The following is a 23,358-nucleotide window of genomic DNA, read 5'->3' as shown; positions in this document are numbered from 1 at the left end:
CAACAGCGCGCACCGACCACGCGCACACAGACCGGCTCTGACCTGTGAAGCCGGGCTTGCAGACACACTGGTAGTCGTTGGGGAGCTGGATGCAGTCCAGGCTGTTGCCGGGGTTGCACGGGTTGGACTGGCACTCGTTGATGTCCCCCTCGCAGCGCTCTCCGGTGAAGCCTGGGGGACAGTTGCACCTGTAGCCCCCCACCCTGTCCACGCACGTGCCATTGTTCAGGCACTTGGGCAGACCCCTGGGCCTCATATGGATGGCGCAGTCGTCCTCGTTAATCTCACAGAGGACCCCTGCGGACAGAGTTGCCCATCAGGCACGGGTCCGGCGTGTAACTGTGACGACCATGGAGACGTTACTTACCCAGAGTACCGGGCGGACACGAGCAGATGTAAAGTCCCACCAGGTCAATGCAGGTGCCCCCGTTCTGACATGGGTGGGACTTGCACTCGTTGATCTCCAGCTCGCAGTTGTCTCCGTGGTAGCCCGGCATACACTGGGAGAAAAGAATTACGTTTGGTTATTAAAGGCTCCTTAATCGGTAAGTTAACACCTCTTTCATCGGTAGACTCACATCGCAGGCATATCCTCCGACATAACTCCTGCAGGTGGCGCCATTGCGGCAAGGTTTGTCCTCGCAGTGGTCCACCTGGTTCTCGCAGTAGCTGCCAGTGTACTCTGCAGGGCATTTGCAGTAGTGCGTGTTCCCGGTGTTCACGCAGTGGCCCCCGCGGTGACAGAGTTCGTCGATCTGATAACCTGTAGGCCAAAGCCCAGGGCAGACAGGCCAGTCAGCACCATGGGACAAGTCCATTTACTTTATATTAACCTCGTTTACAAAGCGGGGCTTGAGCCTGTGACTTTGCGCTCTTCTGGTTCATATGTGAGTGTGTTACCCACTGCTAGCCTGAACACGTACCCCTTTTTGCAGCAGCCACCTCACAGGAGACCCCTGGGATGTCACAGTAGCGGCCGGACCAGCCGCCCACACAGTCACAGGTGAAGGAGGCGTCTTTCTGCCTGCAGCGGCCCCCGTTCTGGCAGGGCGAGGAACGCCTGCACCAGTCCACTGGGGTCTGAAGAGCCAGAGATACAGGTTCATTTCGACCCCACTTCACGAGCCAATGAGAGTGTAGCAGCAGTTCTAGCAGGGCATAAAATTACCTGACAACGGTTGCCGCTGTAGCCCTTTGGACAGGAGCACCGGAAGGACTCCAGGGCATCCTGGCACACTCCTCCATTCAGGCAGGGCTGCGAGTCGCACTCGTTCACCTCATACTGGCAGTGAGAGCCGGTGAAGCCGGGCCGGCAGGAGCAGGTGTAGCCATTGATCTTGTCCTGGCAGGTGCCTCCGTTGAAGCAGGAGCTGCGAGAGCAAACCAAACCAGACATGTCTCTTTAATATCAGAAGACGCTCTGCAGTCCCTGTCACAAGCTTTGCTCCAGTGTCCCACCTTTCAGTGCAGTCGGGGATGTTGGTCTCGCAGTGGATGCCAGTGTAGCCAGCTTTGCAGGTGCAGGTGTAGCTGTTGACGTAGTCGGTGCAGGTACCGCCGTTCCTGCAGGGCGAGCTCTGACACTCGTCAATCTCCACGGCGCAGCGCGGGCCGGTGAAGCCTGGCAGACAGGTGCATTTGAAGCTGTTGACGCCGTCGGTGCAGGTTCCTCCACTCAGGCAGGGGTCTGGAGAGAGCACGGGAGGAACAGGAATTAGAACTGAGAAGCGGAACCCCGCCGGTGCCTGAAGACAGACTTTACCGCTACTCACTGGGTGAACAGTCGTTAATGTCGGTCTCACAGTTAGCCCCTGTGAACCCTGCACGGCAGGAACAGATGTAACCCCCCAAAGTGTTGGTGCAGGTGCCCCTGTTCTTGCAGGGGTTGGAGGTGCACTCGTTGATGTCCACGGTGCACAGCAGACCTGATAGTAACAAAAGCAGAAAAATGCATTTAACACCAAACGAATTGCAAATTTCCTTATGGCTGTGCAGTTCACACTTTCCAAGTTGTTAAAAGTTCATACTACATCTACATTTATCAGACGATCCAGAGCGACTTACAATCAGTAGTTACAGGGACAGTCCCCCCCTGGAGCAATTTAGGGTTAAGTGTCTTGCTCAGGGACACAATGGTAGTAAGTGGGATTTGAACCTGGGTCTTCCGGTTCATAGACAAGTGTGTTACCCACGTTTGGTCTCCAAACTTTTTTTTTTTTCTCATCCAAACTAGTCTTTGGTTAAAAAAAACAAACAAATATAATGTATGTGTGCTTTTCCTCACCTTGCCATCCCGGCTGGCAGTTGCACTTGTAGTTAAGGTAATCTGGGGTGTGCGTGCAAAGCGCATGGTTGGCACAGGGATTGGGGGAACAGGGGGTGAGCACATCGGCACAGGTGGGCCCGCTGTAGGGCAGCTCACACATGCAGGTGAAGCTGGCGACACCGTCCACACATTTGCCCCCGTTCAGGCAAGGGCTGGACTCACACTCGTTAATGTTCATCTGACACAGGTTACCTGAGTTCCACAGAGACAAACAAGAAGATCAGGTTGTCAATTAACTCCACTCTCCAATAGGGGGAGTCAGCGTCTCAATTTTGATTGTTTAAAACTGATGGGATATTTTATAAAATTTTGTTAACTTTATAAAAATTGCATGTTCATAATTCTCACCTTTAAAGCCCTGGCGGCACTTGCATGTGAAGCCGTTGAGCTGGTCGATGCAGGTGCCGGCGTTCTGGCAGGGGCTGGGGAGGCAGTCATTCCGGTTCAGGTCACAGTTTTTCCCGGTCCAGCCAGGCTCACAGTCGCACCGATACCTGCCACAGCAATCCAGGATTAATCACAGGTCGGGCCAGGAAGCCTCGTGCACATTTTCCTAGCACTGTTAGGGCCTTTACCCATTGGGATCTTCTCTGCAGGCTCCATGGACGCAGGGGCTGCTGCTGCACTCATCAACCTGAGAGTAACAGTACGGGTCGTGGAAACCTTCTGGGCACTGGCAGTGGAAGCCATTCTCTTCATCCACGCACGTCCCTCCATTTCTGCACGGGCTGGAGGAGCATTCATCTATCTCCACATTACACAGTGGACCTGAAGGAGAAGGAGGAAGGTGTCAGCTGCCTTCATTTGGGTGCACAAAGTGAGTTATGCAGAATGAGAGAGGAAATGTCTTCACCTGTGAAACCTGGTTTACAGACACAGTCATAGCGGTTGATGCCATCCTTGCAGATGCCGTATTCACAGGGACTGCTGGCGCAATCGTCAAAGTTGATCTCACAGTTGACCCCTGCATGGAAAAGATGGGACAAGTCGGTCGGTTACGGCCAATGCAAGTGGTGTTCCAAACAAAGGTGTTCCAAAGGTGGACCGGCCACTGACCTGAGGTTCCGTGCTGACACTGGCAGATGTACTTATTGACCAGGTCCACACACTTGCCCCCGTTCTGGCAAGGGTTACTGTGGCACTCGTTGAGCTGGTTTTCGCAGCGGTACCCGGTGTACCCGGCCTCACAGATGCAAGTGTAGCTGGCAATGTCGTCCACACAGGTGCCGTGGTGGCAAGGGTCAGGCTTGCAGTTGTCAATGTTGCTCTCGCAAAGAGTGCCTTCGTACCCTGCCGAGGAGAAAGGCGTGGGTCAATAGGATTTTAATAGGGGATAGATCATGTTGCCTTGTGGAGTTTTAACCAGATACTAGAGAGATCTGTTTAAATGTCCTTTCTTGGAAGATGATCAACGCGATACCAGAAGACCTCCAGAAAAAGTTCTCAGCCTTGCGATATGCTTAATCGCAACTTCTTTCCATTAACTGATTAGTGGTACAATCTTTTCATCTCCCTTTTTTGCCGTGCATGTGAAAAACGTCCTTTCACTTTATTCAAATTCTCTCTATTTCGCAAAAACCCTGCACAGACTTTCCTACACCCTCCTCCCCCCATTTTCTTTAAAACTTCCTTCTACTTTCCTCTTTCTCTGTCTCCTTTCTTTGCAGTGTTCTTTTCTTTTCCTAAATCTTTCTACTTCCTTCATGTTACTCCTTCTCTTTCGAAAAAAAAATCTGTCCTACAGTCAGGCGTCTCAGTTCCCCGGGTTTCCATGCCGACGGGCACTGTGAGAGACTTGGGCAGGGCTGGCCGTGCTGTGGGACAGGGCGAGGGAGAGAGGGCCCTTCACAAGCCTCACAGCTCGGCTTTTGTCCCCGCCAGCAGACGGAACAATAGGCTGCATCCCAGCTAGCAGAAGCGCTCAACAGAGAGAACCGGCTCCAAGAATACCAAGCAGCTGGCTCCGGCTAACAATGTAACCGGCTGCATGTCTGCAACCGCCACCTCGAGCCACAGAAATCAACAGAAACATTTCTTAAATAAGCTAGTAAGTAAAGTAAGTAAGAATGTATGCAGGTATGTGTGTGTGTAGGCTAGTCCACAGGTGAGTGAGGGTTTTGTTTTTTTAAAGTGCCATAAGGCCCTGTGTGGGTATGCATTGTGGGGTACAGATGAACAGATGTCGGGGTGGTGACCGCTCGTAACCTCTTTCCCTAGCAGCTGCTGGCCCTCTGTGACCCCATCATCCCAGGGTCAGATGGGGGAAGAGGGGGGGATTAAAGACCTCTTGTCAGAGGTCTGCCCGGCGATCTGAACGCAGACACATAAAGAGGCCCGTCTGACCTTGAGCCCACTCGAACTTTCACTGAGACCCTTGCCACTCAATACAGGTATGAATGCAGAGCTCTTTGAGCCCAGTAGAGGGCACTCATCATTGCCTTATGGCCATAACTACTGCCACAGTCACATGTGTGTGAATTAACTTACCTTCAGCACAGCGGCACTCGTAGCCGTTGGGTCGGTCGAAACACTTGGCTCCATTCTGGCAGGGCGTGCTTGCACACTCATCAATGTCGATCTGACACATGGTGCCAGTAAACCCTGGGACAGGCAAACACAGAGGCCAGGGGTCAGACTAAAGTAGCAGAGTTCAGAGGTCTGCAGCCTGGTTTCAGGCTGTCTGATCCGCAGCGAGTCCCTCTCGGCTGAGATCATGAATGACTCTTGGATATAACCCTGATCAGGAATGATTCAGGGATGTCTGGGCAGTTCTTGTGGGACTATGCAAAACACATCGTCCGGAAGTTCTGTATCAAGCTTCAATCTGAGGTTTTGCGAATGTCTGGTTCCTATTAGCCAGTTTTGGTTTATTTGGGACGCAGCGCTGTTTTGTTAGGGAATTTCTGGGCCGTGTTTATACTAGGCTTGCATTGTCTAGGCTTTGTTATGCTACAGAATGGCTGCCCAAGAAACGGTCTCGACTTGGACCTGGCACCACATCAAGAGAATTTTAAACCACACAGTACTTCCCCCAATAAATGTGGTTCTGAATTCCATCTAGATACCAAAAATAGAAGATAATAACGCATACATTCCTTGAGAATGGTCCAAACGAGGAACTTAAAGAAATCAATAGGCGGGTGGCCCATAAAAACGTCAATTGCTGGCTCTTCAGTGTGCGTTATGTTGATTAACAGTGCCGGGGTGGCATCTGTGCCGAGGCTTGGGGCAGAAGGCTGGGGGGGCATCGAATTGTTTTCTTTCGGGGGACAACATGCCCCCCCCCCCGTTGCCTGCACTAGCACCACAGGCTCAATAGCTAGATGGGGGGGACAGGGGGGGGTTGTCTGCCCCAGATGTAAATTGCAGACCTGGAAAAGAATCTCATTAGATGGATTGCCCCCCCCCTCCAGTCCTGAGAGAAGGGCTGGGGGTGTGTGTGTGTGGGACTGAGGTCCCTTCTACTGAACTGTGGCTGTGTGGGGGAGGGATTGGTGGTGGTGGCGGCTGTGGGGGTGTCACAATAGTGTCTTTGTTCCTGTTGGGAGATAGGACTGCCTCTCAGACTCAGGCTTCAAAATAATTGCACTGCTCAAGTCCATTGCACAGGAAGGGTGGACTAATTTCAGCCCAATTTCAATTATCATTCCTGGACCGGACAGTCGGCCAGATCAGATCTCACACCACAAAGAAACTCAAAGCTGCCGACAAGCTCTCCGCACTGCCGGTTATTTCAAGTGCGTTAGGCTAGTGGCTGACGGTGGGGTTTCGGAGCGGTGGGTCTCATACCTGGCTGGCAGGTGCAGGTGAAGCCGTTGACCATGTCCTTGCAGATGCCGTCGTTCACACAGGGGTTGCTCTCGCACTCGTCCACATCCACCTCGCAGTATGTCCCAGTGTAGCCTGGGTGGAGGAAGTTAGCATTCAACAAATCTCTTAACTCACAGAAACATTAGAGAGGGCTGGGGTGGACATTCTCACAAAGACGTGTAAGTCCCAACACGAAGGTTTTGTCCACATCCTACACAAAGTGTAAGTCTCAGCGGGGCTGTGACACAGGAAATGGTGTCACCTATACATTCATCAGCGTTTGAATGGACAGGAATCGCCACAGCCCTTTTCGTCTGTGGGGAATAACAACCCTGTTGGTTAACTGTTGATGCACATCCCTTCAACAGCAGGATCACACATCTGCCTCCTGCCCCACATTCATCTGAAGCAGGGTGTCATGTTGTACAAAGGCTGCTGAAAGGCCAGCAAAGATGAGGATGGTCAGTGAGGAAGAGGTGTTTGTGGAAGTGAAGTGAAGTGGGAGATGGACTGGTAGGACTGGCTGTGGGGGGTAAGTGCTGGGAAAAAGTGTCTCTCTCCTGCACTTGCTCAGTGTGTGTGTGTGTGTGTGTGTGTGTGTGAGGCGCAAAGTGGAGCACAGAGGAGCCCTATTGTTCGGCTCCATTCCCACCACTCCGGCTCTCATTATTATTCCCAGCACACTCCTCCCCCTGTCCGCTCTCCTCCTCTCCCATCCACTCACAGTCCCTAATTTGTATAGTCCTGTAAACCCTGGGATGCATGTATGCCCGGCTGTGAGGGTCCTGATGCATGTCGGGTAAGGAGTGCCAGGAGAAAAGCCTCAGGTCTGCTAAGCAGTGCCAGGCTGCCTCATGTTCCTGGGACGTGCCGTGTGTGCTGCATGACAGTGGACCAGATTCTAAAGAATCTGTCTGATACCAGGCCCGTCACATCGGCACTCAAGTTCAAGCAGTAGCTGTCCAGCCATTTTGTTCACTATTTATGCTGATTTATCAAAACGTTAGAAATACTTGAAGCGAACGTAAACAAAGGTGCTGGAAAAGATGTAGTGAATCTGTGATCAGTTTTACAGAGTAGGACCAACCTGGCATGCAGATGCAGGTGAACTCTCCAATGCGATCCAAGCAAGTGGCATCATTCTGGCACGGCATGGAGAGGCACTCGTTAATGTCGATCTCGCAGCGTGGGCCAGCGTACCCTCGCCCACACTGGCATTGGAAGGAGCCCTCTGTGTTCACACACTTTCCGAAATGCTCACAAGGGTTGGCACCTGAAGGAGAGACAAAAAAGTTATTATTAACTTGGCACAATACATCAAAGTCTAGTCCTTCAGACTATAATAAAAATATGACACATAAGACAACATAAGATAAGACAGCATATATGGACAGAATGTCAACTGGAAAAGGAAATATTGCACATATAATTGAAACCATTTTCAGTGGAAGAACACTTTTAAATGTGAATATTTTGGTGCGGACTGAGATGTGAAGGGCCGTGTGAATTTACCAATAGAGCATTCATCCATGTCCTGGTTGCAGGCCCCTCCAATGAAGCCGGCGGGACAGGTACAGATGGCGCGCCCGTTGAGCGGGTTAGTGTCACACACTGCTCCCTCGTTGCAAGGGTTACTCACACAGGCGTCATCCAGGTGACACAGGAGACCTGCGGGATTAAGGCACAGGTTCACACACTGAAATATAGTCCCCCTTTTACCCACGAAATGCACAGAAATGCAACCTCTGCAACCTCTCACCTGTCTTGCCCACCGGACATTCGCAGAAGAAGGAGGCGACGCGGTCGTGGCAGGTGGCTCCATTGAAGCAGACGGCCGTGGCGCAGTCGTCGATGTTCTCGCTGCAGTCGTCTCCCGTCCAGCCATTGACGCACACACAGGTGTGGCCACCAATGGTGTTGAAGCACGTGCCGCCGTTGTGACAGGCGTTAGGTTGCATGAGGCACTCGTTCACATCCTCAGCACAGTACTGGCCTGTTGGCGAGACACAGTTCACATTTCTGTCATATTTAAAATGATTTATATGCAGAGTCAGTTCAGATGAATCTATATATAATACCAGTGTGTCAACACACCTACGGATCTTGGGGTCTTTGTAAAGTGAAGTGAATGTGAAATACATTCAAACTGGCAACCTTCTGATTACGGGGCCACTTCCTTAACCGCTAGGCCACCACTGCCATATTTTCCCTCTTGTGGGACTAATAAAGGATCATTTTATCTTATCTTTCTTTTTCTGACTATTTGCACATGGTGGAAAAATCTTTACAGACGTTATGTAGTAAGCCAAAAAAAACGAACAAAGCAATCTTTCATATCACTGAAGCTCTTCAAAGCATTAAATCTGCTGTGTTTGACAAGATTTCACACTTTTGGCGTCTCTCAACCACGTGAAGTTTGAGTTTGTACCGTTGAGGCTGACTCTCATGAGTCTACTTCATGAAAAATAGTCCTTCTTTTAAACAAAATACATTTTATGTTTCCAGCATAACCGCCACAGTGTCCAAACATTTCGTTAAATTGCTTTATTTTTTTCCATCTTCAGCCCAGTGAGATGTTTATTCCTACCTGTCCACTCGGGCGGACACTGGCAGTTGTAGGTGTTGACGCCGTCTACGCAGATGCCGCCGTTCATGCACTTGTGTCCTGGGCAGTCGTCCACGTTGATCTCACAGTTGTGGCCCTCAAACCCTTCGAGAAGCACAACACCGCACATTAGGAAGCGTTTAGCTAATGGCACAGAAACGATGACTAATGTCCCGTTCCCACCGGCGCTCTGGCGCATGTATCGCGGCGCCGCATCTGACATCCTGCAGCTGTGCATGGCGGCAGGGCTGCGCGGCTGTGCATGGCGGCGGGGTGTTTAAGTGTTTACAGGTTCTCATGGCGGGTTCCCACAGTGGCCGTGCACGGCTACGGAGGGCCACACTCCCCGCCGTGTTTGCTTGTTTTATAATCTCTCACAGTTTCAATGACTTCCTCACTGGCGGAGGGACATTTCCTGCCCGCTCCCCGGAGAGAAGGCCGAGGGGCCATAAAGAAAATTCCGCCCAGGCCTGGACCCACCGCTGTCCCTCCCCCTGTAGGGGGCTATTTATAGCAGGTCGCAGCTTTCGACCTGGAGCATAAACTGCAGGCGCTAACGATGACGTCACCGGCCACCGGCGCGTGACAAGAAGAGAGTAGGAGGGTTTACGCTACCTGGCAGGCAGGCGCACTCGTAGGCATGGTCGCTGGTCTGGTGGCACGTGCCCCCGTTGAGGCACTGAGATGGCGCGCAGGGCAGGGTGGGCACCTCGCAGGTACGCCCGCTGTACCCGGGCTGGCACTGGCAGCGGAAGGAACCGTGCGTGTTCAGGCACAGGCCGCCGTTCAGGCATTTGCCCGGCTTGCGGCACTCGTCAATGTCGTTCCTGCAGTTCTTGCCCTGGAACCCAGGTGGGCAGGAGCAGTTGTAGTGGTTGTTCCAGTTGGCACAACGGGCTCCGTTGGCACATGGACTGGTGGCGCACGCGTCAATCAAGGAGCAATCTTGGCCTGAGAAACAATGGGTTGTTGGGTGAAATTTTGTGAACTACATATTGTAGAAGGTGTACATTTTTCTGAGCTTAATAAGGACAAACTACAGATATAAAAATATCAGATCGGCATTCATGCACCACCAGTCAAAACGTACTGTACGCAGGTTAGATTCATTCCCCTCTCTTTACCTCCATGGCTGCTCTGCACACTTCACAAGATTATCGTTTACATGAGTGAAGCAAAAGCAGCAGTAAGTGCTCAATGTAGCAAAACCCCACCCACCGTCACACTTAAGGTGGTTAAATGGGTGGTAGTAGCCTACTCGCCTATGAACCAGAAGACCCAGGTTCAAATCCCACTTACTACCATTGTGTCCCTGAGCAAGACACTTAACCCTAAATTGCTCCGGGGGGGACTGTCCCTGTAACTAGTGATTGTAAGTTGCTCTGGATAAGGGTGTCTGATAAATGCTGTAAATGTAAAAGAGCGTGAAAATAAAAATGCTATAAACAGCCGGAAACATGAAAGGTTTTTTGCTTATTAAATATCCTCAGTCTTCAGTTTTGCTGTACGCTGTAAAAATAGTAAAAAAAAAAAAGAAAAAGAAATGACCCCCAAACTTTTGACTGGCTGCATATATAAATAAAGTGACCCATATCTGGCTAGGACAGGAACCCCACCCTCCTGTTATTTTTTTCCCGTTTAAACTCTCACCCCGGAAGCCTCTCTGACAGACGCAGGTGTACTGAGGGACTCCGTTGGCCACCTGGCTCTTGCAGGCGGCGCCGTTGAGGCAGGGCGAGCGGTGACAGGGGTCCAGGTGCTGACAGAGGGTTCCGATGTATCCGGGCCGGCACCTGTGAGAGAGGGAGGTGGCAGGTGAGATGGCAGTGTACCCCGCCTCCTGCTAAATCACAGCCCTGGCGGCGCAGGAGTCACAAACCACTGACCACCACGTCGGCTTGGCCAAGCATTAACCAGCACCGGCATTCAAAACAAACAGCGAGAGTTAATCAGTCACCATCATAATGTCCCCCTCATTCTTTAGTCAGGACACCCATCCACCCCCAGCCTACATTCCTCTCGCATCAGCCCTCTTCCTCACTCCTTCCCGCTAACGTCACTGCCTCTACACTCGTAAACAGTAATTAAACCAATTCTTTTCTGGATATGAGGCGTAATTATTAGCCTTCAGTAACCCAACACCACTTCAGTGGAGTTTGTCCATCGTCTCTCCACAGATACTGGGCTCCGCATGAGCTAAAACTGAGCTGGTGAGATAACATACAAACAGGTTTTTAATTGCCCTCTCTGGGGGCCCGGCTGGTACAGTCAGTGATCTTTCGGTGGCTCAGATTGAGAGGCTAGTGTGTGCTGGGTAACCCTACACCCGCACGGGGGTGGGGTTGGGGGTGGGGGGGGTGGGGGGGGTTGGGGGGCATCACAGGATGGGCTCCTACATCAAATGGGCCGTTTGAAGTCGATGACAGGGTCTATGACGGCCGCTCTCTCCGTCCCGCTCCCTCAGGCCCTCTCTACTCTTTCACTGTAAAACAACCCCCACGTTGTCCATACAGGCCTGGGGGGGCGGGGGCAACAATGCCCTTTTCCTCTTGGCTCTGTAACAGGATGGCCACTTCTCCTTTCTTCAGCTCAGAGGAGTTATCTCCTCATCTTTTATTGTGCTGCTTCTTTTGTGGCCCACGTCTCCTCCCCCAGGGTCCATCTGATGGGATTTCTCTCTGACCCTTTTGGAGGGGGCAAGCATGGGTAAAATGGCCCCAACCTGTAGGGGGAGCTACTTCTGGCCTCCTTGCCTGCTAATTAACCTTTTATTAACCTCAGTAGCAAGCTATTAAGCTCAACTCAGCCAGGCCGACCTAAAAGCGCCAGCGGTTTGGCCCCTGCAGCTACTAATTTCCCTGAGCTCTGATGGGAGTTGATCTTTTTTCCCTCTAATATCTGTGTTAACATTTTTCCGCCATGACTGCAAAAACAACAGTCTGAAGCGATATGCTTCCCTCCCCAGGGTCAGAGTAAGAACCCATCCCGAGCTTCTCCGTAACACCTTGGCCTTCGCCAAAAAGAACCGGCGGCGAGCTATTTCATAAAAAAAAAAAAGCAAAGCAGGACGCTTTGCTCAGTTGCCACGGCTACTTGTTCACCTTCCAAAGCCCCTGCTGCAGGAATCCAGTGTTCCCAACTAACCCCTCACATGCTGAGAGGTCAAATGTCAGGGGTCAGCAGTCTGATTGTGATGATAATGTCAGTCAGGCTTGTGGAGAGGGGGGTGATCCAGAGAGAGAGAGAGAGAGAGAGAGGTAGAGTGAGAGAATGAGAGGTAGGGGACAGGGAGAGCGAGAGAGAGAATGTCATGTCATATTTCCTGTAATCCCCGTCTCCTGCTCTGAAAACACTCGCGGCCTCTCTGAATCGCCGATCCCCGTTGTTGTGGCAACCTCACAGACGGACGAGCAACGGGCCTGACACCCCACCAATCACCCCTCTCCCCCCGCCGTCCCCTTGGCTATTTGTCATGGCTTGGCTGGGTTTATTTAGAGGCAAATTAACTATGTCTGGAATCTGGGTGTCACCAAAAAAAAAAAAAAGTCCTTGTCGCATCACAAAGAGATGCATGATGGGACAGAGGAGGGGACGCATTCGCCCCCCACATGCAGTCTGACATCCAGCCTCTAATAAATGCGGCCATTTTGAAAGCTGGACATTTAAACGGCAGAGAAGCATCAGGGTGAACGGGAGTGTGTGAATTCCTGCAAAACCACGAGGCAAATTTAATGGTGCTTTTATGTAAAGCTTTTAGATGAAGAAAATATTCTTTGTACTTGGATGTTCAGGGGTGGGTGATCTGGCCAGAAGATCAGACGATGAATAGCACATTATTGCACACTGGGAGTAGCTGACTCGCAATGAATCATGCGTGTTCTGCATTTCCTACACTTGCCGATAAAATCTTCATGAGCTACGGTCTGAATTACAACTTTTAAACGGAGGCTAGTAACAATCGAACTATACATGGTTTTGAAAGCTTGTATGCAGCATCAGTAGCCACTGACTTTTTAGCAATGGAGGTTGGTGGTGAAACGTGTGCTTGCGAAACGACTATCTTGTGCAATTACAATGTGTTGCCTGGTCATGTCTAATGTGTGTCCATTTCCACCTGTTCCTTAAATTCTGGGCGCAGGTGGCATTCATACCTGAGGTTTAATACCAGCCAGTTTAGGGATACACGTAATGTATTTTTCTCCAATTACTGCTTCCGTTAGAAGCATATTTGAGTTTTTAGCTAAATCAATGGGTTATTACATGTATTTACTTACAATGCACAAGACAATAATGGACAGAAAACCGGGAACTAAATGTGAATTGTAAATTGAGGGAAGTGCAAATTGTTATTTATTATTATCTCATATCATCTGCCAGATGAAGATGGTGCCTTTGTACACACTACAGCGCGTTTATGAGACTGTCTCTGGAAAAGCAGTCGTTTGTCCTCACCCCTGAGAGCTGCAGCCAAAACACACATTCTTTTGTCTGGACACAGCAGTGAAGTGCAAGGCCAGTATCACCGTACTCCGAGCTCCGAGTCAGATAACTATGTGGCGAGGCTGCACTCCTGTGGCAAATAACACAAGCCAGGCCGTGTCCCACCTGTTGCTGTGTGGGACGCTGCGTGTTGTGTTGGGGTTTCAATGCAGGCCATGTAAAGGAAGGCCGGAGGATGGGGGAGTCCGCCGCAGGCAGTCCCGCCAGCGCCACGGCAGAGCTGAGGGCTCGCGGCAGCTGCAAACCCACATCTGTTCACATCTGTCAGCAGAGCGCAGCCTGTTGGGCACGGTCCCTGAGAGGCTGCGCTTCATACACACACACAAGGGGGCTCTTCTCGCACACGTAACCAAAAATGTTGGGGTGTCCAGGGTGCTAGTAGCCTAGTGGGTGACACACTCGCCTGTGAACCAGAAGACCCGGGTTCAAATCCCACTTACTACCATTGTGTCCCTGAGCAAGACACTTAACCCTGAGTGTCTCCAGGGGGGGACTGTCCCTGTAACTACTGATTGTCGGTCTGGATAAGGGTGTCTGATAAATGCTGTAAATGTAAATGTCCAAAACGCACATGCATGTCAGTAGAAACACACTTTGCACACACATGCCACGCTGCTGCACTTGACTTCACGCACGCCTCACACCTCCGGTGACGGTGTTTTGACAGCGGATGTGGGCAACCAGGAGGGAGTCAAGACGGCAAGCAGCATCGATTCAACAAGTAACCCCCAAAAAGCACCACTCACATGCACATATGCAGTGAGTACATACACACACGCAGTAGGACTTACACGCGCCCTTCCGGTGCAGGAGCTGGGGCTACTCGACAGGTGGGGGCCTACAGGGCAGTGAGAGTCCATTAAAAACCAACACACGTACTCCTGCGCGAAGCACTGCGACAACACGCACACCTCCACTGATCCTGTGTGATTTACGTGCTTGAATCTCGACACCGTCTCTTGGCCTTTGTAACCTGAAGCCATTTTTCCTGTTCTCAGGGTCACCGAGGCGGGGAACGTGACACCGTCCTCTCAAGCCCAGCGCGCCGGGGCTTGGAGGTCACGCCACCTGTGGAAAAAGGAGCACAAACACACCTCCCTCCCTAATGACACACTTCATGGTCCCAAATGCCCCCCCCTTCCTGGGCGCATCCCTTACCTGGGGATTCGATTCCCCAGACGACCGGAACTCAAACCAACGACAACAACGGTGCATTCCTCAGCGTAGAGCTTTCACTTTGAGCAACAGTAAGTAGGATCAAGCTGAAATGCAACTTTTCTTTCGAATTTCCCAGCAAAGGCTGCAGTCAGGTCCCTTCATGAAAGGATTAAATGCCTGTAGGCCCAGAAAATTTGCGTCTGGGGCTGTACTTGAGGCGCAGGCACAACCCCCATCAGCCAAACCCCCACATGCGAAAAGCAGCTCTGTTTCTTTGTGAACGTCCACACTGACACCACACTGCCAACAAGAGCCAACCCCCCCCCTCTGTTCTCAAAGAGGAACCGAAGTGGGGGTAGGGGAGTGTTTTTTGTGGCCCAAATAAAAGAGCTAAAGTAGTCAGAAGCCCATTGTGCGAAGGGGGAGGTTGACCCAAACAGCCCGGCTCTCAGGCTTGCGCTTACACGGACCAACAGGCCTCAGCTGTAGCCTGGCAACAGTAACCCATGGCGAAGCAGAAGGGAAGGAGGGTCGGTGGTGGCGGTGCCAGCGGTGGCGGAGAGGCTTCACCACGCTCTTCAATTCCAAACACTGGGCTGTTGGGAGAAGAGCTTCAGTAAGCAGCCGAGGTGATGATCTCTGGAGGTGGACACAGAAACTTTTATAACTTGATGCTTCCACCGAGGCCTGGCAGGACCTGCGACGTGCCTCAGTCTGTACTTCACGTGGCTCCAGAGGCACCGGAATGGCACAACCATCGCTGTGTTTGGAACGGCTTGAGATTATGAAGGCTGCCAGGGTGTGGTTTTGTACTCTGGTGTGATAATGGGCCACCATCTTGTTTGCTGCTAAGCTCACAGCACTGATGGAATACAACGCAGCCGGCAGCTTGGTGCTCGGCAGGGTATATCTTCCACCAAAAAAAACCAACATTTTATACATTTATATAAAGGACTGTCTGCACGGTGATTATTAGGAGAAAAATGAGAAAAAAGGAATGTCTGGTATTGCAACACAGTTGACCATAACCACACACATCCCAAAGTCAAAGTCTTCCAAGGCATTCTTCAGTCGGCTTCACCACAAAACCCCACCCCAGCACCTAAACGGAACCAGACCTCGGGGAAGGAGTGACTTCACTCTCGTAGTCTACAGTTGTTCTTTGTTTCATCAATTCCATGGGCAAGTGAGGAAATCGTCTTGCGGGTTGAAGTCATACGGACGGCCTGTGGCTGGGACTAGAAGCTCCGTTGCTCGGGTTTTGGGGATATGCATGGTGAGCACCGAGCAAGGCCTGGAAAACTGGCCAGTGCTAACCTCACCATTGTCATCAATATGCTGACAAAAGGAGGGTGAGGTTGCTTCTAACGTCAACCAAACAGCAGAACAAACATGAGCTCATTGTGAAAATTCCACATTTCCAGGGCGGTCAGGCCTTCTCATTCCCCTCTCAAGAAAAGGAGATTCTTGCGTGGGTGTGGTCTGCTCGCCTAAAGCCACTTCATGCACCAAAAACAGGCTGATGCACCCAGAGGGTCAATGTACCAGGGAACGGGCTACATTACTTCTGCTACAGTCGCAATGAGAATGAAAGAAGTCACACCATGATCTCTGATACGGAAAGCCCGATGTGCAGGATGTGAGTAGGAGACGAGGAGGTCAGGAGTCAGCACTTCCTCCGATAGGGCCTGGGAAAACCCAAGTTCCAGCTCTGAGATGACGGTCACTTCGTGACATCACGCGACCCCCAGAGCCGCTTACTACAACATCGGACAGCTTAATCTGTCGGTCAAACAGACGGCCGTGAACCGTCACTCCCAAATGCGTGTTAGCTTATGGGCTTGGTGGGCAGCACCTCACTGCAAACGAGTCCAGACATTCCAGCCACCCCGTTTAAAATTGGCCTCAGTCGAGGGCTTTGTCTGGGGCATTCCTCCGCTGACTGTCAGCCTGAATGGGCTGGAGGTGCGGACAATGCGGTGAATGCGATAGCAGGAGAGGAGGAATCTTACGGAGCATTCCTCACTAATCCGCCATAAAGAGCGCCGATAAAGCGCCATCCTCAATTCACTGACGTTCGCAGAGGTTCAGGAAATTTCTACACAACCCTAAACATGTCAATGGCAGCGTCCACATTTACCGAGCTACGGAGCTCATGGGAACGTTAAATAATTTGATTTATTAACACGCAGCGAGGCTGAGACGGCGCTCGTCGCTCGGATGAGCACACAGGGCAGACAAAAGCGGCGTCGTCATTCCGCCGCATGTGAGCATGTGCTGAGAAGAGGCCCACGGGCCGCTGGCTCCATTCCTCCACGAGCCTGTCTGTCTCGGCATGGGGGCAGCGGGCCACTCAATGGCAGCACCTGGCCCTCCACTCCCCCCTTTTGTGAAGGACTGACTTCACTGGATTATCATCACAACATCCACCAGCTGTCCCCCGCACCCCGGCAAAGCCCCCAACCCCCAAGCCCGGCTCTTCCAGCTGGACTTTTTCTGAATGACACCCTCTCAATCCGCCTAATTATCTCCCCCTCCACAAGCAGAGCCTTCATCCGCGAGGATGAGGGGCTGGGGGGGGGTGCTGGTCGCTGAGGTTCCATTGCACCTTAACCAGAGCCCGCCTCCCTCTGGTTTCTCCAGATTCCACCAGAACCGCTGCCTCTGTGACAAGATAAGAAAGAAAACATCTTTGCATTACCACCCCCCGCCCTTTTAACGCCACCTCACTATGGTCCATTGACAGCGGGCATTAAGGGGAGCAGGTCTGTGAAGGATTACTGCTGTAATCTCCTAACTGCTACACGGACCTCGGCCCGCCGCAGAGATGCCCAGGAGGTCAGGCAGGTGAGGCTGCGAAACCCAAGAAGTTCGACGGAAAACAGGTATGTCGCGGCATGCTTTCCAACAGGTTTCCAAAAAAAAAAAAAAACCCACACACACACACACCCCGGTATCTGGGACGACCCAGGACCAGGAGCCATATTCGCATAATATTACTGTCACCTGAACTGCTGTGGCTACAAAGAGAGACGCTGCTGCGCAATCTCTGTAGCGGGAAGGACGGCCATTTCTATCCTGTCACAGGCAGCGAGGAGGGTTACCGTCCCAAACCCAAAAATGCAACTAAAACCACGGCACAACTCACACTGGAGCTCATACAGGAGCACAGGACTCCATATAACTATGTATCTTCACCTTCCCGAGCTTCCATGTCCCTGTCTCTTTTCCTCTTTGTGATCCCCCCCCCCCCCCCCTTCTCCAATGTTCCTTTTTGTTCCTCTTTTCTCTCTGTCCTCTCCCGGCGGTGCCCTGTTTCAGGCGGGTATCAGGGGGGGAATAAAGGTCCCTTTCTGCTGTTCTGGATCTCTGGTTACGCGCTGATCTCAGGGGACGGGCGGGGACGAGGGGGTCGGCGTGGAGTCGAAATGCTCCGACCGCTCACCTGCGATTCCTCGACCCTTTTGCCTTCCTGTCACCGTCCCCCTTCCTTCCCTTGCTCTCTCGCTTAACGAAACGTCCCTCGCCGCTGGAGCTGGACCAACTCTTTCAAAAGACTCCACGCCCTTAATACACACGGCGGCTCGAGTCAAGCCAGAGAATAAACATTGGTTTATACCGTTAAGCAATTTGGAAAAGCAGAGGAGGAAATAAAAACAGGTTTGTTTTAAAGAATGCGCGGTGTGTGTGTGTGTGTGTGTGAGACTGAACCCTGGGCTGTAAACACCATTACACATTTACCCACACGCCGCCTTAATCCCACTTGCCCTGCTGCATCTGGGCAATGATTGAAGAGCGCGCCGCGGACCCCGCCAGCCAATACTAGACGGGTGGATGGGTGCTGAGGCGGCAGGTCGGCCGGTGTCCCAGTCCGAACCTGTCCCAATCTGCACCGCGAGGGAGCCCGAATGCTTGACGGGGACGGCGGGGGTCGAGGGAAGCGGCCCTTCACCAGGCTGTGACCTCCTTTATTTCGGAGAGGGGGCGTGGCGAAAAAAAACCCATAAAGCAATAAATGTTACTGTAGTGAGAGCCTGGGGCGGCCGGATCGCTGCGAAAATGAAACACAAAGCGGCCGCCCCCCCCCCGGGCTCTCCACCGCGCTACACCTTGTGTGTTAATGTGTGGTCTTTAATTTGCGAACAAAAGCCTAACAGCTCCGAGCCTCCTGTTTTAGGAGAGATGGTTTCCCACGTACCCTCTCCTATTGTGGGGGGGGGAAACTAATCACCGTGAATGAAGGATAGAGTACACACACACACACACACACACACACACACAGAGACTGTCCTAAATCAGGCGGGAAAGTAAAAACAACAGCCCCAGGCTTTCATGTCATAACAATCACTCTGCATCAGAATTCTCAGTGAAGACAAAAAAGAAAAAGAAGAAAGACGGACGGGAAGCAAGGCCGGTTTTTGGGAAAGAGAGAGGGAGAGAGGGAGAGAGGGGTAAACCCGGTAACGGACAGGTGCAACTGGATTTCGCGTCACGCAGCGCACACGCCCTAACGTGAACCCGCTTCGCTTAATGGTCGGCGTGCATCAATGTCTGTTCCCGTTACACGCCGATTGCTCCGGGCTCGCGACGGCGCCCCACAGACGTTTTTTCACGGGGGCAGAAGGTGGGTTCCTCCTAAAGGACCTGCAAGCGCAGCCACTGTCTGCACTGGACAAAAGACTTTTCCGCGCAGACGGGGCAGTTCCTTTGTTGCCAGAGCGGCGTGGCTTTTGGCTGGATGTGAAAAAGGTTTAGTGAGTTAATAAGCTGCTTAATAACACTTACATGCACCGTGAGTCTATGCACATCCCCCCATTTTCACACGGCCTGTACGAATCCACGCAGCGGAGTCCTGTGGGGAAGGAGAGCACAGTGAGAGTCTGGTCGGGGTCTGCCGCCACTTTCACCAAAAAACCCACCAACAAATGGTGAAAAGGAACAGCAGGAATACACATTTCACAGGAAGTTGCATGCAACGCAAAGCATCCCTCCGGGTCTGTAAACACTCGCATTAACGTTTGCTTTCCCGTGAAGGCAGATCGCGTCTTATCTGCAGGAGAAGGCAGATGCATGGGTGTACACATGGAAATTCTTCCACACACACAGTCTAAATGTACGTCTAATGGCCGATTCCAACGTAATGCTCACTATTTGGCAGGTTTGGTTCTGTTCTGTGTTTCATGATAAACTGAATTCCCGTCGCAGTAGAGACGTCACTCCGTTTTTTTAATAGCAATTGCACAATAAAATAAAAATAAAAAAAACTCATATAAAACCTGCAATTACGCATGCAGATTATTTTCTCGCGTTCACTGGCCCCATCCCCCCACCTTTCTGCAAAAAAAACAAAGTTCAATTGTTAGCAGCTCTTTGTTTCCTAAACGACGGGGGTAAAGTTGTGGCCCATCACCCAGCCCCACGCGGACACAAATCTCGCAGAAACCCACTCAGAGCACGAAAGCAAACGTTCGCGCTGGTCTTTTTACTTTTCTTTTCTTTTTTTTTATTTTACATCATCAAAGTCGCGCAGCCCGGGACCTGCCGCGTCCCCGATTCTCCGCGGCGCGCTCCCGACCCACCGCGGCGCGCTCCCGAGGCGCCTCGCAAGCACGAGGCTGGTCGGGGCTCGGCGTCACACGGCAGCCTGTCGCCGCGCCGCAGCAGCATCCTCCTCTCCATCCCTCCCTGGAGCAATTTCAACCGGCGCTGCGCATCGTCGCGTTGTCCACCAAGCACGCGTCTGGCGGGACATTTTAAAGCCCCGCGCGCGCCAGTTATAACAACCAATATTTCATATCGAGCAATAACCGTGTCTCGGGCTACTGTACAACAGTACATTTTGTAGAATAAAAGCAGGAGAGAAGAGTCCAAGTGGCCTTACCTTCACTGCTGTGTGCAAAATATAGAAACGAGAGACATATCCAAATACTGTAAATCCCCATTTCTGTGGAAATCGCCTCTTTAGGAGCGTTAGCAATAATACATCCTTTACAAATTCACACAAAAAATACGAAGTTCCACGACGTCGCGGCAACACAAAAAAAGCCTCATAAAGTCAATGAAAAAGTTGGTCATGAACACTCGTCTGTCAATATAAATGTTTTTTTTTTTTTTTTTTAACCCGGCGTCTGTAGTTATAGTCCAAATGTCCTCCTCCGCAGCTCGGACGGGCCGCTGCGCGTCAGGATTCACCTTCAGCAACTTCTGGAAAACTTTTCTTACTTCACTCCGACCAGGGGCCCGACTTGCCAGCACTCCGCCCCTCTCCGGCCTCCTCCGCCCGAACCGTCCCAAGAAACTTGGATATATCCCTCCGCCGCCACAAAATAGTGCCACGTGACCCTTTGCCCACTCTCCGGGTGGTTTTGACGTGACTTTACGTGCTTAAAAAAAGTTGTTGCGGAGTCCAGTTACTCGTTTGACGTCGTCTATCAAATCTGTGATCACAGCAAGGAACTATAACCAACACCTCAACACATCATTGCGTTCAATGCAACTTTAATCTTAGACAGAGTTTTATTATCTGCATTTTGATTGATGGTTGCAGTGAAAGAGAAGACACTAAATGCTTCATTGATCAAATATATATTTGCAATTATGCAAAACACAAAAGGAAGAAACAATCCTTTATTTTATAATTTATGTGCTTTTTTTCAATATAAATGGCATCTGAGTGTAGTTGATCCAGTTCAAGGATTAATTAGCAAGAGCTAATATGAATGCAGTCCAGCAGACAGTGTGATGTCTGTCAGGGTCTGCATGGTCTGAAGCCGTTTAAATTGGTTTGACCAATGACATCTTAAGGCACATGCAGTATCACATGTGGAACACTGTTTGTGTTTCATACAAATTCTAAAGTAGCTACAGCATCCATGTCTGAGTGAATGAATCGTCCCGATTCTCGGCACAAAATATGTCCAAGAAATGGCTATATGTTTTTTTTTCAGCAGAGCTTGGCCAGCCAATGTTCTTCAACACTGCGGCCCTTGTTTTCTCCAGACTAGGATGTTTTTATTTGTGTGTGTGTGTGAATGTGTGTGAATGTGCGTGTACGTGGCCATTTGTTCGTGTGTTTACACTCGATGCCGCGCAGATAAATGCTGGGATTATGTTTACATGATGGAAATGAGAGCAGACATTTCTGTTACACCCCCTGCCATCCCCTCTCCGCGCAAGCTGCAAGGAGCCGTCTCTGAGCCGGGCCCCAGTGCGGCCTGCGCCGGTGCGCCGGTTTTATGGGCCGTATAGAGCCTCAGTTGTTTGGAGGCTCGCAGCAGACCCGGCCGCTCGCAGAGACAATGGCCTCGATTTGAATGATAAAGGGAGTTCTGCATTATGACACAGTTTCCCCAGGCAGGGGGTGGAGGGTGGGCTACACCGACATTCAGGAAAGATGCCCCCCTCACAACCACCACCACCATCACCAAACCAACCCCCTTCCACTTTCTTGTCCAGTCTTTGAATAAATTACTCACAGGGTGAATGAAACTGGCTCATTGGGAGTGGAGTTCGTTACTGGGAGTGACTTCATGGTGCGGTGTGGGGTTTTTGCTGGACACCTGGGTTATTTGGCATTGTTTCCTGGTAATGAGCAATGAAATGTTTTTAGCCAAGAACAGCCATGTAGTTTCCACATAACTTCTATTAAACAGTTATGAAGTTATGAATGTACATAAGATATTCAGTGTGCACAAAAACATTTGCGTCTCTCCAAACCAGGGAGCTTTTTCTGTGATGGCAGCATTTCACACTCCACCATTAAGTTAGATGAAAGGGGACGGTTTCCAACGGCCCTGAAGGTTTATGCTGAACACTTTCTTTTCATTCACTCATAATAGTCAGCACTAAGCGGCTTTTGATGATGACGCTAAAATATACAACATTTTTGATTCTGCAAAATGGCCTCGATCTTAAACTCCATAAATTACACAGAGTTGATATATCCAAACTGGGGCCGAGTGTTAACAGATGACCTATCAGAATGACATACTCATACGCGTTGTGCAATCAAGGTTGTATTTTGGTTGTGTCTATCATTCTATCATAGCATTGAATAAAGTTAAGAAATTGAACATAACGTCTATTCTGTTGGAACACCGGCTCGAGACTGGGACAAGAGGGCGCAGTGCCCCCTTGTATCAAACTTTTGTAAGTTGAGAAACAAAACAGATTACCCACAAACTGAATATGTGCAAAAAAAAGCAAAATCCACTGGAAAAGGCACATTTCCCCTCTTGTTTGCTCCTTCCCTCCGCGCCCAGTTTTTGCACATATCTCCAGTCCCTATCCCACCAGCTAAACATCCAATCACTGTTAGTATGCAAATGAGCTGGTCTGAAGTATCTCAGCTGGACATACATTGTGAGATTTTAGTGCCAATTTTGCACTGGGGCAATGGTTGGCCTAGCGGTTAAGGAGGTGGCCCCGTAGTCAGAAGGTTGCTGGTTCGAATCCCAATCCACTAAGGTGCCACTGAGCACACACTGCTCCCCGGGCGCCTTTCATGGCTGCCCACTGCTCACCAAGTGGTAGTTGTGTTTCACAATGACAATCCTTTCACTTTCACTTGCCATGCCAGGAAAAGACCAGGTGCCCAAACACAGTGTATGCCCATCTTAAGCAGGCAAGAGGCTTAGAGGAAGCAGTGAATCTCTGTCTTCAAAATCTAACATCTAAAAATTACATTTATATTTGTACAGTCAATGGGGGGGTGGTTCTCGTCCATTGTTCGTCTCATAGTTTCAGTCTTGTTGAGAAGAAGCACCACAGTCAGCTGCATAGAGCTGACTGGAGGACCCAGACACAAAGTAAAGCTTATTCACTTCCACCCCAGCAGCTCACAATGATGTGAGATGCATCCTTTTTCAACTATGCCAACCCTTTTTTTTTCATTAATATTGTCAATAGTGAGAAGTGTTATTGCAGGGTTTGAATATATTTGATATAGACCATCCAATTA

General features: G+C 50.8%; 1 protein-coding gene across 3 annotated transcripts in view; it reads right to left on the bottom strand.

Annotated features, from left to right (window-relative positions):
* The window catches only part of notch3 (notch receptor 3), a 28,384-nt gene extending 7,750 nt beyond the window's left edge, over positions 1–20,634 (bottom strand). The window contains exons 1-22 of one of the 3 annotated variants that reach the window (XM_028985379.1): positions 20,281–20,634; positions 19,185–19,251; positions 10,392–10,534; positions 9,357–9,692; positions 8,724–8,846; positions 7,896–8,129; positions 7,649–7,804; positions 7,224–7,409; positions 6,116–6,229; positions 4,814–4,927; positions 3,383–3,616; positions 3,180–3,290; positions 2,902–3,094; positions 2,675–2,820; positions 2,285–2,518; positions 1,773–1,925; positions 1,459–1,687; positions 1,169–1,370; positions 924–1,080; positions 579–763; positions 368–500; positions 43–297 (exon numbers count right to left, since the gene is read on the bottom strand). In XM_028985379.1, the coding sequence (XP_028841212.1) occupies positions 43–297; positions 368–500; positions 579–763; positions 924–1,080; positions 1,169–1,370; positions 1,459–1,687; positions 1,773–1,925; positions 2,285–2,518; positions 2,675–2,820; positions 2,902–3,094; positions 3,180–3,290; positions 3,383–3,616; positions 4,814–4,927; positions 6,116–6,229; positions 7,224–7,409; positions 7,649–7,804; positions 7,896–8,129; positions 8,724–8,846; positions 9,357–9,692; positions 10,392–10,534; positions 19,185–19,251; positions 20,281–20,341 (3,766 nt within the window). In that variant the 5' untranslated portion in view covers positions 20,342–20,634. Of the gene's footprint in view, positions 1–42; positions 298–367; positions 501–578; positions 764–923; positions 1,081–1,168; positions 1,371–1,458; positions 1,688–1,772; positions 1,926–2,284; positions 2,519–2,674; positions 2,821–2,901; positions 3,095–3,179; positions 3,291–3,382; positions 3,617–4,813; positions 4,928–6,115; positions 6,230–7,223; positions 7,410–7,648; positions 7,805–7,895; positions 8,130–8,723; positions 8,847–9,356; positions 9,693–10,391; positions 10,535–14,032; positions 14,080–14,152; positions 16,562–19,184; positions 19,252–20,280 lie in introns of those variants that run through there. The other 2 variants (XM_028985380.1, XM_028985381.1) reach the window with 2 other exon arrangements.
* Positions 20,635–23,358: the final 2,724 nt, after the last annotated feature.

The sequence above is a fragment of the Denticeps clupeoides genome, chromosome 7 (assembly GCF_900700375.1).
Source record: "Denticeps clupeoides chromosome 7, fDenClu1.1, whole genome shotgun sequence".
NCBI lineage: Eukaryota > Metazoa > Chordata > Actinopteri > Clupeiformes > Denticipitidae > Denticeps > Denticeps clupeoides.
The sequence above is the reverse complement of the archived record's forward strand: the minus strand, read 5'-3'. Positions and strand labels throughout refer to the sequence as shown.